General features: G+C 32.5%; 1 protein-coding gene across 7 annotated transcripts in view; it reads right to left on the reverse strand.

Moving 5' to 3' along the window:
• Window positions 1–13,337, reverse strand: part of LOC114243139 (uncharacterized) — a 24,566-nt gene continuing 11,229 nt past the window's right edge. For 3 of the 7 annotated variants that reach the window (XM_089731835.1, XM_089731834.1, XM_089731840.1), the window contains 6 exons: window positions 12,414–12,577; window positions 11,695–11,778; window positions 11,236–11,373; window positions 10,863–11,062; window positions 9,532–9,726; window positions 1–8,657 (listed from right to left, as the gene is read on the reverse strand). In XM_089731835.1, coding sequence (XP_089587961.1) covers window positions 8,289–8,657; window positions 9,532–9,726; window positions 10,863–11,062; window positions 11,236–11,373; window positions 11,695–11,778; window positions 12,414–12,577 — 1,150 coding nt within the window. In that variant the 3' untranslated portion in view covers window positions 1–8,288. The remainder of the gene's footprint in view (window positions 8,658–9,531; window positions 9,727–10,862; window positions 11,063–11,235; window positions 11,374–11,694; window positions 11,779–12,413; window positions 12,578–13,337) is intronic. The other 4 variants (XM_089731839.1, XM_089731838.1, XM_089731837.1 and 1 more) reach the window with 4 other exon arrangements.

A 13,337-nucleotide genomic window follows, 5' to 3' on the forward strand; every position in this document is an offset into this window, starting at 1 on the left:
TTGTGATTGTATATTAAATATTTTATTACTAAGCTCTACACTACACATTCTTTACTGTCTCTTTTATTTACGATATGCAACGTGGCATTATTGCTCCTTCATGTACCAATCTTAATTAATAATTCGAAGAAGAAAAAAGTAGTGTGTGCGTATGTTTATTGATATTTTCACTTAAAAATGAAAAATTGATCACGGTTATTTATTTTTTAAATCATAAATACGAAATGACTAATATCTGTTAATTTCTATTCTTATTCTGACATTGTAGCAACACTATTTCAGCTTAAAAACAACTCATAGGCATCATTCAACAAAACATTTTTTAGAGCACAAATTGTTAGATAGTGTTGATACATATTGTTTACTTACGGCTAAATCTATACATTTAATTAATGGAATTTTACTTACGCAAGAAAGACGAATTAATATAAGCATTTAAAATGAAATTGTTTAACGTAAAATGTAATTCTATAATTTGTAACGAAACGTTCTAATGTTATCATTTTATTAACAAACACTATTCTTAAGTTTATTATTTAAAATAAAATTTCAGCAGGCAATATGCCCTAATCATAGTTTAACAACACAACTATCAAATACTCAAACCAAATTAAACAAACATTCATTTCATTAGGTGTTAATAACTAAATCGAAAAAAAAAGCCATTACGGGCTGTTTCCGTCATGACAATGTAGTCGCCACATTACCAATTACGCACAATTGAGCATTTGTGGTGGTTACGTTTCCTGGTTAGCCGGCACCTTCGTATATCAATCAGCTCGTAAACAATAAGACTGGTTATTCGTGATTTTCGACGCAGTCAGCGGGGCAACAACTACATTGATGGAGGCCCACTAATTATTTAATCTTACCGTGTTCATTTCTTATATTTTGTGATATATATTTTGAAGTCATTAAACCCGACTTAAATATATTGCAATCGATTATACGAATTATAAACAAACCGTTCCTTAAAATTAATATTGTATAAACCTATCCTAACCTAGTATCGTAAAACTGCATCTCTATCGTAGTGTTTCTCTTATTAATTCCTTCAGGCAGTATTAAGATTGTCTATCAATATAAGGCATCTTTATCGGCGTCTTGAATGAGGCAAGCAATATGAAAATACAAATACTTTATTAATACGCTTTCTTTGTTAATTAAATTTGATATTGACTTCGTTTTGATTTAGTCCTCTATATCTTATACAATTTATTACATTATATATTATAACAAAGTATCTGATTATCATTATATATATTATGTATATTTGTATTAATTATATTATTACAATAATCAGATTCTTTGTAAGCAATGATGATACAGACTTTACGAGATGCGTAAATGGATCGTAAAATTAAACAATTGGCGATGCGGTAGACCATTTCTCTGAATAAGTTATACACATTGACAGAGTATTTCATGCTATAGCAAATGTTAAATATAAATTATTAAACTATCAAACTAATATAGTACTAGCTTACTGTACTTATATATTGAACCGTTTTCTGAGAACGCTTCATGTCTTACAAGTTAAAGACTAGATTCTGAGATCATTTCGAAAGCCAATTTATATTTACATTCTTTTTAAAAATATTTACTAATTAAAGTTATATCTACATATTTTGTGGATTCCACATTTATATTTACATTTTTATATTCTTAGGTATTATTCTTACTCTCTCTCGCTAAAACATTTAGTTTTGTAAAATTCTTGTCTATTTTTATAGTTGTTTATTCTGTTTTATAGTTGATTTGTTTTAGACCGGTAGACAAGCTCACGAGACACGTGCCAACTGGTCACCGAGGTCATGTTAATTTATAAAATATCAATAACCGACAGCTTTCCTTAAGATTAAAATATATACGTTAAATACCTTCAAATAAATAAACAGAAGAAACGTTTTATCTCTAGTCTATTTTAATTGAGGTAATTAAGCTAAAAGATAGAGGTTAAGAGGTTTTAATTTCGCGAGTACGAATTTTATTAAAAACCAAACAACGAACTAAGATACGGACGTTTATCTAAATTTTCAACTAAATTAAAACGATACATCGAAAAACTGATTATCATTATTTCGTGACATGTGATTATGTTGAGATACAACGCAAATTATAATTATTAGTGAGAAAGATTTTAATGTACTCAAATCTTATGCGTTAGACCAGTGATTCTCAACCTTTTTTTGTTGCGGCACATATTTAACGATTTCAAAATTTGGCGGCACACAAAAAAAGAAGATAAAAATTATTTACTTACTACAACACACTGCATAAATAGTTTATCAAAAAAATTTAATATACGAAATAAACTAAAATATACTATAATTTTTTTTTTGTGGATTTAAATATATTTTCATGTTTAAAATATTTTTCTTTTAAAATGATATAATTTAATAATATTAATAATACTATTATATATTCGCAAAATTCGGCGGCACACTTTTGAAATTTGGCGGCACACAAAAGTGCCGCGGAACAGTGGCTGAGAATCACTGCGTTAGACTGTATATTTTTGAGGGTTGCATAGTCGTGTCTACTGAAATATATCAAAATACTATAATATTAACTGTATGCATAAACGATTAAATAGATTTTTAATAATATAAATTTTACGCTAAGTTTCACTTAGAAGCCTTTTTAACTGGCACAGGATCTACTGAAATGTATTTCACAATGTCTGATACATTACATGAATGGTTATATAAAAATCATCCTTGAAAACGAAGACTGGTGTTGATTGATGCCTAAAACGATAACACAAAAAATTGCTATCGTCATTATTTATTGGTGTTGGTTCTTTCCACGCAACATCATATGGTTATAAATAGTACGACGGGCATTCGTCAGACGGCTTAGATTGCCATTACTTTTTTTTTCCTGCTTATATAGGTGATCGAACTAACGCTCTATTTTCCCGGTGATTGCCGGAGTCCACTGATATCGCAATTTGTGTGCCTTGAGACATGAGGTTTAAGTCTCAATTTTTATAACGACCTTCCTACTCTTTAAGCTGGACTGCCTTACGACGGTAGCAAGCATCGTGCGGGCCTAAAATACGCCTCATCCCTAGTAACTGATATCAGAAAGTTTGAACTAACTAATTTTTTTTATTGCGCTTGTAGGCATACGGCCCACCTGATGGTGAGTGGTTACCGTCGCCCATGGACTTCAGCAATGCCAGGGACAGAGACAAGCCGCTGCCTACCGAAAACTGAAAACTAATATGACAAGTATCAATGTTTGATTAAATAAATAAATGTAGTTTCTTAATTAGGTTAATTCTAATACCTAATATTATTTCGGAGTACATTGTGCCGGTTTTTGTGTCTTATCGTATTATTCGTATTTCTTTATTTCGTTCACGTTTATTTCAATTTTCTTTTTTTTATTGTTTAGATGGGTGGACGAGCTCACAGCCCACCTGGTGTTAAGTGGTTACTGGAGCCCATAGATAGACATCTACGACGTAAATGCGCCACCCACCTTGAGATATGAGTTCTAAGGTTTCAAGTATAGTTACAACGGCTGCCCCACCCTTCAAACTGAAACGCATTACTGCTTCACGGCAGAAATAGGTAGGGTGGTGGTACCTACCCGCGCGAACTCACAAGAGCTCCTACCACCAGTATTTTATTATTTTATTTATTTAATTATATAAAGTTTATAGTATTATCAAATTTTTAATCAGGGCCGTGCTGCCAATATCAAAACGGGGTTTCGTTCCGCAGAAGAGGTATATTCGTGTTATTTATCTATGTTTAGTATATATGTACTTGTTTATATATACAAACATCGGACGCATATAGCGCTAAATGCGCATGATGTCATGGTATGTGTGAAATGCAACAAATAAACTTTAAGAAGCTTTATCTCTATTACGGAATTTGTCTGGTAGTTTTTTTTTAAAAAACGATACACCAAACCTCACTACTGTTACTAGTAGGGGTCATGAGCTTATTTACCCGTCTAGTGAAAAAAGACAAAGAAAAATAAAAATTAATGCGAATGTGACTCTTTCACGTCTTAATTATACCACCGATAAGGATAACATTTTTTGCATACACGTTATCAGAGATGTAATCCAATAAGAAAAACTATAAATTTATAATCATAAGTAAAAATAAAATGGAGCGGTATTCTTGACGTTATTCTACATTTTCTTTATCAATTTATACAACATGATTATTGTTAAAATAATGTGATCGTCAAAATGACACATCACTTTAAAATATTTTGTAGTATTCAAAGATAATACGTAGAATTTATGTTTATCAAGAAACAAACATTGCATAAAAATGATTACATCAAGACAAATATGTGAACAATTTTAATGTAACAACTACTATCTTAGTACTAATTACTGGAAAAAGCCAACTCATAAAACTAGTTAATCATACTATAATGCTTCCTTGAACTTATCTACAAGTATTATAATCTTTGTTAGAATTTATTTACGTTCACGCTTTCTATTTCTAACGTGAATGTTTTACGGGAAATGTCGATAAAAGGTAATAAAATAATTAACATTACTCTAAATTATGTACATAAATATTGCATTAAAGTCCCACCTACTACGATTGCGCATCGCAAATCTTAAACATACCTAGTCCTACACAAATTTGTAACTTCCATCGTGCTCTGATCTGCCCGCTTGGGGCAAATTCGTTTTATATTTTAATCACATTCAGTAATTATCTAATGCTAGTCATATCCGTAGTAATATTATATATTTTTGCTTATACAACGGTCGTAACTAAAATCTATTGTGAATTCCCACATATTAGGACCACCATTTCATTTCTGCTAAGATGTGATTATACTCTTTGATTACAAACGTATGTAAGATAGTTTAACCTTATGCAATCGAGGCTTCTACATCCATACCTCAAAAGGGCAGTGCCGAGTCAATTACGTTGTGTTGTCTATGGGTTCTGGAAGCCGCTTATCTAGTTTCAGGTGAGCCCTCTCAATCTACGCTATATCTTAATTTCTGTTTGAAAATTTTACGCAAAGATTGCGTTCGTGACAACATTTTGTTTCACAATAATATGTACTTTTCTGAATGAGCTGAATGTGAATAAAATATAAGTCCTTACAACTAAACATCAAAGTTTGTTTTACGATGCTTCAATAATACTTTAAATCAGTTTTAATTTTTTCAGCATCTTTTCAGCAAGTTTTTTTTCCTTTATCAATTATTACCCAAATAGAGCGAGCGGGTTACTGAATGTATTTATCAAGATCAAGGTAATACTAACAATAGTGAAACCAAGTTCTATATTTTACCAAACTCGAATTATTTTTGTTTTGTTAACAGGGATACATTATTTAATATTAAATAAATGGCGTAAGCCATTACCTATCTAGGGGCCCGTATTAGTACCCTATGTCCAGCAGTGATCGAGTGAAGGCTGCTGATAATAAATTGGAGTAATAATGAAGTTTTAGCGTCGACATTAGTATTCGTTCATGATATTTCTAACAAATGTTTTCTTTGTTTTTGTTCAGCTACACCTATTACTAGTAGAACTTGAATATAGATAAAACTTCATTTGATAAGAATAATTAAGATTTTTTTTTAAAGTTGCATCGTAAAGACAAACTACAATCATTTCCATTCCATTCTTTGAATCTACTTCTATCCAAATAAAAATAGTGCTATTATAACATATACTTGTGCATAACGTGTTTTTAAATTAGAATATGGCAGATTGTAAAATATAAGTGCATTTATTCTAAGCTTAATGAATTATTTGTTCTATTTTAAATAAATCACAGCTTAAGCAATTGAAAATTACATTTCACCATGTGAGGTCTGCATATTTTTAAGCAAACTATATATAACGTGCGATCAAAAGAATTATTCTTTAATTAATTCATCTCTTACTTTTTTCCGGAAATGTAAATACTAATGTATTCATGAGGATTTATGAGATTTTATTACTTTAAAGAACAATTTTGTGATGTAACGAGTCGCTTCGAGGTTATGAATGACAAGCATGTAATTAATATAATATAATAATATGGTATTACAGCACATAAAATTACTAAAACTCAACACACCTTTCGTTGATATTTGAAAGATGTTATTTTTTTATTTTTCCATTTTATAGGACTAATATTCAATTTAAGGAAACGTAAACGCATATTATAAATAAATAAGTAAATTATGTTAGAAGTAGCAATAATCTTCAAAAACAAATTTCAAACATAATTAAAGAGTTTTAATATATAGTTTATTTCATAGCGTTACTATTAAGACTTTGTATAAATAAACAGCTTTTTTTTTATTGCTTAGATGGGTGGACGAGCTCACAGCCCACCTGGTGTTAAGTGGTTACTGGAGCCCATAGACATCTATAACATAAATGCACCACCCACCTTGAGATATAAGTTCTAAGGTCTCAAGTATGGTTACAACGGCTGCCCCACCCTTCAAACCGAAACGCATTACTGCTTCACAGCAGAAATAGGCGGGTTGGTGGTACCTACCCGTGCGGACTCACAAGAAGTCCTACCATCAGTAAGGTATTGCCTTAAATAAATAATAACATCCGTCAAATGTCAAATTGAAAAACTTATCATCAGCTGGCACGACTATGGGACACTGCATGCTTTAAAACAATTTTACGATTCGCAGATTTAAATCGAAAACACGAGATCAAAAAAAATAATTACGGTTTTTAATCTTATTTTATATACGTCTGTACATTTTATGTACCTATAAAACTAATTAAAATGATTAACTATTTAGAGACATAATTACGTGCTAAACTTCAAATTTATACTAAATACAAAACGTGTTTATTTTACAAAAGACTAGATTCACTCATCCTTTTGACTAGAAACTATTTCTATCTATCTATTGTATTGTAGAAAATAATTGTACACTTTAATTCTAATATAAAGCGGCTACCTTTGGATTCTGTGTAACTTTAATATTAATTAAACTATCCTAGAATGTGAGATACATAAATTTTACAATACGTCACAAGTTAAGTTCATATTTATGGCGTGTCTTAACAATAATGGAATACATTAGAAGATTAATCGATCGTAATAAAAATAAGCTTAATTTAATTCCTAGCAAAAAAATAAATAAAAAATTATTGTTATAAATATTATTACGCGACATTTAAAGAAGATAGCTTGTTATTGAATCAAGAAAAAAAACAATTATAATTCGACATAAAAATCTTGATTTATCAATAAATTATATGGGGTCATATGTGATGTGAAGCAATTTTTTTTTATTAAAAAAACCTTAAATGTAAAATTTTGAAGTCAATTCAATGAAAACGTTTTAATAGTAAATTGGCAATTATGTGGCACTTAATATTTCGATGTATTTTTTGTTCTCATTTGTTAGCTGAGCAGTAATAATTAATTATGCATTACTGAACTACTAAAATATTGTATTACTTTTTTTTTATAAAATATAATTTAGAAAAGGAGTATCGAAATTTTATATCACTGTTACATTTGCAGGGGATCCTACACTGACTGCCCGGTTCATCTCTAGTAATATTGTTATCGATTATCTTCTCCTTCTGAAATTTATCCTGCTTCCCGGTAGCTCCATTCGCTTTGTAATATCTATTGGCTCCCGCAATCTCTTAACATTAGGTGGACTGTGTACTCGTCTGCGCGTCTAACACTATTAATTAGTTGATAAATACGAAAGCGTTATCAAAACTAATTCATAAATTCAGGTCAAGACATTCTTGTCTATTGTTTGTACGTATTACATTGAAATTAATATGGTTTACAATTTTAAATTGTGTTGTATGTATTCAAATAAAATGATAATACGTGACATGTTGTATGAAAGTTAATGACCTCATTTTAATCCACAAGTACACTTTTCCAACCAAGAATATATGAAAGATAATTCAATTTTGTTGTGGCATTTAATCAACAATAAAACGTAAAACGATAGCTTTACGGTGCATTTTTAATTGTTCGTTTTATTCTCAGACAAGTTACAATTACTATAAAACAGCTCGAAATTCGAAAATTGCTTGGTCACGTTGGCTGCAGGTGGCAACGGACCGGCCGCACTGGATATCAGTTGGAGAGGCCTATGTTCAGCAGTGGACAGTAGACAGGCTGAGATGATGAGCTCGAAATTCATACCAGATCCTTTAAAATCGAATTCCTATCTCGTATTAAACATTTTTTGGCAGTAGTTTGTGTTAAAATTTTAAGATTACAGATTCCTCTTGAAACACGCCCTTAACGCAGGCATCCGATTGAAATGCGCTATTGGGCGCCGGCGCGGCTCAGGTACACAGTCCTGAGTTGTCGACCAGGGATCTCGCTAAAGCATCAGCCGCGGCTATGTCACTCACTTTACCTTCAAAATGGCCCCGTACGTGGAACATGAACTCAGCTTTACCGGCGAACTCTTGTCTGCACATGAGACATAAATGGTGTGCGTGTGTGTGTTGTGTTCGTTCTGGAGCGTAGTGTGTGTGTCCGTGAGTGAAGTAAGTTCCCCCTCCTCCGCCTCCCCCAGTCTCGTTGACGACGGTCGCGGTGGAGACGGTCGCTGTCGCGATGCCGTGGCTATTTAGTATCTGCTGGTTCTGATTGTGATGGTGTAGAAGCTGAAGTTTCTCTTGGTTCGATAAATGAACCTTTTCTTGTTGCTGTAACATTATGAAAATAATTGTAAATAGACAAGCTTTAAGAAAAACCGATTTCAAATAGAAAAAAAAAATCCAAAACAAATTCATATACAATAAAAACAATAATCATCGAAATCGGTTGGCGTGATATTGAGTAATGGAGTTACCTATTTATTCATCTATTTGTCGTGCACGTACTTAATGCAAATTTAAGACTTATAATTATATGGTTACCTCATGGATACCACTATCAGAACTGGACTAAATTGAAATAGGACCACACGGGAAGCGTCAGCTTTCTAATAAAAAAAAGAATCATCAAAATTGATTCACCCAGTCAAAAGTTATGAGGTTACAAACATAAAAAAAACATACAGTTGAACTGAGAACCTCCTCCTTTTTTGGAGGTTAAAAAACGTATTTTCAAGAATAATATTCAATATTTGTAGCAAAAGCAATCTCAACTGAGGTCTTACGTACTGTATGGTTCTTGTAGTTATTTTCTATTTCTATTTGTCATGTCAATCAATCACTAAGCTTCACTTTGTTACAATCATAAAAAATGCAATTTGGTTTAACTATTCGTTTTTTTATTCATAGCAAGGGACGTCAGACTAGATATTATCGATCGGTACCACTATTATCCTTATTTAGGTGGTAGGCACCGGCTTAGCTCTGCCCCTGGCATTGCTGTCGTCCATGGGTGACGGTAACCACTTACCATCACGTGGGCCGTATGCTCGTCTGCCTACAAAGGCAAAAAAAAAAATCTGCCGAAAATAATGTGTTCCATTTTGAAGAGTATAGGTCAGCCGTTGTGTAGATCCAATTTATAATTCGTCTGAAATTGCATTCAAGTTGTGTTTTCTGATCACGGCTAATAAAAAAAACGTACCTGATGTTGCGTTGCCTGTTGCATCTTGTCTTGCAATAACTTAGTATCAGGCAAATGGGACTTTGCGTGTGCACTCCATTCGTCTCTGGTTGCGAACAGTCTGCCGCAAAGCTCACAGGACCACGAGACCACCATTCCAGCTGTGGCGGCCGCCACTGCCGCCGTTGTGGCACTCGTGTGCACCAAATTGGTGTTCTAGAATATTTGCGAATAACATCTAATTTGGATGGATATTTTTGTAACAAACAGGGTTTTCGTTTCGTGAATACTCTCATCTATATATTAATACGTGAAGGAAAAACTTTGTACCCCTTTTTACGAAAATTGCGCGAACGGAGGAGTATGAAATTTCTCACATTTATAAAAAATATAGAGAAGGAGTGTAGAATGTTAATGTATTTTTTAAATTATGCCTAAAAAATACATTAAATCAATAAAATAAACGTTACACACACTACCATGTATTTGACGCACACACGATGCATACTATTTATTTATTGTCAAACTTTTGTTCTTGACGTCTGTGGTCAAATTGAGAATAGATTAAATATTGTTTGTTTTTATTAATATTTTTATTTAGTGTAGTTTTGGCGAAATTTGTGATTATAGAAGTATAATAGTCTTTGAAAATATAATCATAATTGTGTACAAACTAATAATTTGAATTAATTATAGTCGAATTTCGACTACCGGGCGACCACTAGTAACAATAAATCAGCAAGTTTACGTGTACAATTTAGGTTTAGGATTGAAATTTGTGAGACATATATTAGTTTAATCGGAAAACCAAAACGCACATACAGAGCTATAATGTCACTTATGCGATTCTTGTTAAAACTGAACTGAGTTTGAGAATATCCATTTTTTGATAGTTATTAGTGAGATGATTGCTTTTAATAATGTTTATTAAAGTTGCAGTTTAAATATTATCATTTTATTTCTTTAGTCGAGAAGAATTATATTATTGTATTAAGATATTGAATATTCCAACGCTTCTCCTGAAAAATTACATAATTTGCTTATGTGATGTTATAGCTCCGTATGTGCGAAAAGTAATGGTCATCTTTTGTTTAGTGATAAATAATTTCAACAGATGCAGTCTAACATGAAATAGATGATAATTGATCGGCTAAGTAGACAAAAGCGGATATAACAGGTGGCAGAACGCAAGAGTCAAACAACGCATTATGTCAGTTATAAAATACACAAAAACTTTAAAATAGTAATGAAATATGAAAGATGTAATGAAATAATTAGTTAAAGTGTTTTTTTTTAATAACAGATGAAAGGTGACTCTACGAACCATGCGTTGTATTCTCATTGGGATTTACCGTAAAGTTGTGTCCAGGTACCTGGCACACCTGTATCGGCTGCTGATGGGAATGCTGCTGTTGCTGCTGTTGTTGAGCCACCGCCGCAATCTCTGCCTGGCTTGGCTTCGTATCTTCCTGCTTCGGTAGTTGAGGCTTAACATCGTCTAACTTCAATGCTGCAAAGTACTCTGGTTGAGAATCCTCGGTTCTATTGATTTCTGATGTTATGAACAGAAAAATATTCCTGTTTTCAAATCGAACATTCGCTGACCAATTATTAATATCTAACTACAATCTAGAACTGTCATTTCATTTCATTATAATTTCTAAACAGTAGATTACATATTATTGCAAGTACGAAATAATACAATATTTTTAAAGAAAAACTTACGTGGTATCGTAATGGTTCTTTTCCCCAAAGGAGCAATATTAGAAGGTGTTATATGTTTTAACTTATTCATATGTAGCACTAGTTTATCTCGACGTGCGAAAGCCTTGTTACAAACTTCACAAACGTAAGGCTTCTCTCCTAAAACATAATTTTTATTTATTTATTTTATTGCTTAAGTGGGTGGACGAGCTCACAGCCCACCCGGTGTTAAGTGGTTACTAGAGCCCATAGACATCTACAACGTAAACGCGCCACCCACTTTGAGATATAAGTTCTAAGGTCTCAAGTATAGTTATAAAGACTGCCCCACCCTTCAAACCGAAACGCATTGCTGCTTTACGGTAGAAATAGACGGGGTGGTGTGTACCTACCCGTGCGGACTCACAAGAGGTCCTACCACCAGTAAAAAGTAAAGTAAAAATTTTTGTTTTCGATACATTTGTTTTGTATTCTACTCACCCGTGTGTATCCTCATATGAATTGTGAGCTTGTCTTTGCGTGCCAAGCCTTTACCGCAAACGGTGCATTCAAAAGCTTTCGTTCCTGAAGTAATTAGGAGTATTAAACATCATTCATGAATGACAGATGATCAATATAATATGAGTTGTTGTATTTTACTCTAATTTATAAAATAGCGTCATGATTTTAAGATTACATTTAAAAAAATCTTGTAATATATTTATCTATACTAATATTAATAAAGAAGAAAGATTTGCTTGTATTGAATAAGCTCCGAAACTACTGAACCGATTTGAAAAATTCTTTCGCTGTTTGGAAGCTACACTATTCCCGAGTGACATAGGATATAATCTTTTTTGAAAAATATTAGGGATTCTTACTACAACTCCCTAATTAATGATACCCAAGGTGTAAAACAATTACCTAAAATAATCTTTAGATCGCGTGCCCTGCGAAAACTATTGCTGATAGAATAAAATAATGTACTACGACATTGAAGAACACATTATTTTTTACAAAAAGTGTTGGGACAGCATACGTCTAACTATTATAGTTATGCCGTAATAAGTGTTTTTTTTTTTTTAATAAAACATTGTCAAATATCATTGAAATTTTTGTTAAATATGCGCTCGGGCGCAGCCGGAGCGGGCCGCTAGTATTTTAATAAAGCCACACGCTATACGCAATTATGAGTATAAGGAAATTGTGATCTGATATACCTTCAGTAGTAGAACTAGTCGCTTTAATAGCGGGATGTTTTCTAACGGTCGTCCCTTGTAAAACCTTTAGCCTAGTACCGGGGTGCATAGAGCCTCCTTCTGCATACGGTTCCGTGAATGGTATTAAATTAGGTCTCGGAATATTATTTGTTACTTCTGGTGACCTGAAAGAGTGCGAAACTTTATGAATTCTTGTCGTTTTGAAAAGACTCACAAAAATGAGTCAGGCCGAGGAAAGTTACTACTCGTTTCCGTAAGAAGTACATACATATGTAATAATCGGTAAATCTATAATACTAGACCGATTGTAAAAGATCTTAAACAATAGAAAGTGATACTGTTATTGACAAAAATGAGCTACGTTACTGCACATCGCAAGCATAAAGTGGGATGTAAATTTAAAAATTTGAACTGAATCTGATTCGAACCGAAGTTCAAATCGTTGTGCGAAAGCATAAAAATAATTGTATGAATTTATGCCTGTTTCTTGAGATCTCATCTGACTGTTTCGACTAGTCTGTCCTTGACTGCAAGCTTAGGATTTTTTTCAAAGAAAAGCGGCTTCAAAAGTTGTCGAATATTTATCTTTAGTCATTATAATAATTTGTATTCAATAAAGTTTGAAATATATATTTATAAAAAATCTAATTACATCTAATATAGCTTTTACTTGGAGGAGGAGCCTCAGAGGAGGCCTCACCCGTTCAACGTGGAGGGATTTTGGAAAAAAAAAAACAAAAAAAATAGTTATAATATTTTTCCATAAACCTACTACTATTACTTTTTGCAAGAAATATAAAGGCTTTTTTATTTATATCTTTAAATCGAGATTGTTCTGTCTATAATCGCAATACATCGCAATTCTTTGTCTCCATCTTATTCCACTAGGTAGGGTCGGCACAGCGAGTTTTCCTTTACAAATAC

The sequence above is a fragment of the Bombyx mandarina genome, chromosome 12 (assembly GCF_030267445.1).
Source record: "Bombyx mandarina strain Sakado chromosome 12, ASM3026744v2".
In the NCBI taxonomy this organism is placed as follows: Eukaryota; Metazoa; Arthropoda; class Insecta; order Lepidoptera; family Bombycidae; genus Bombyx; species Bombyx mandarina.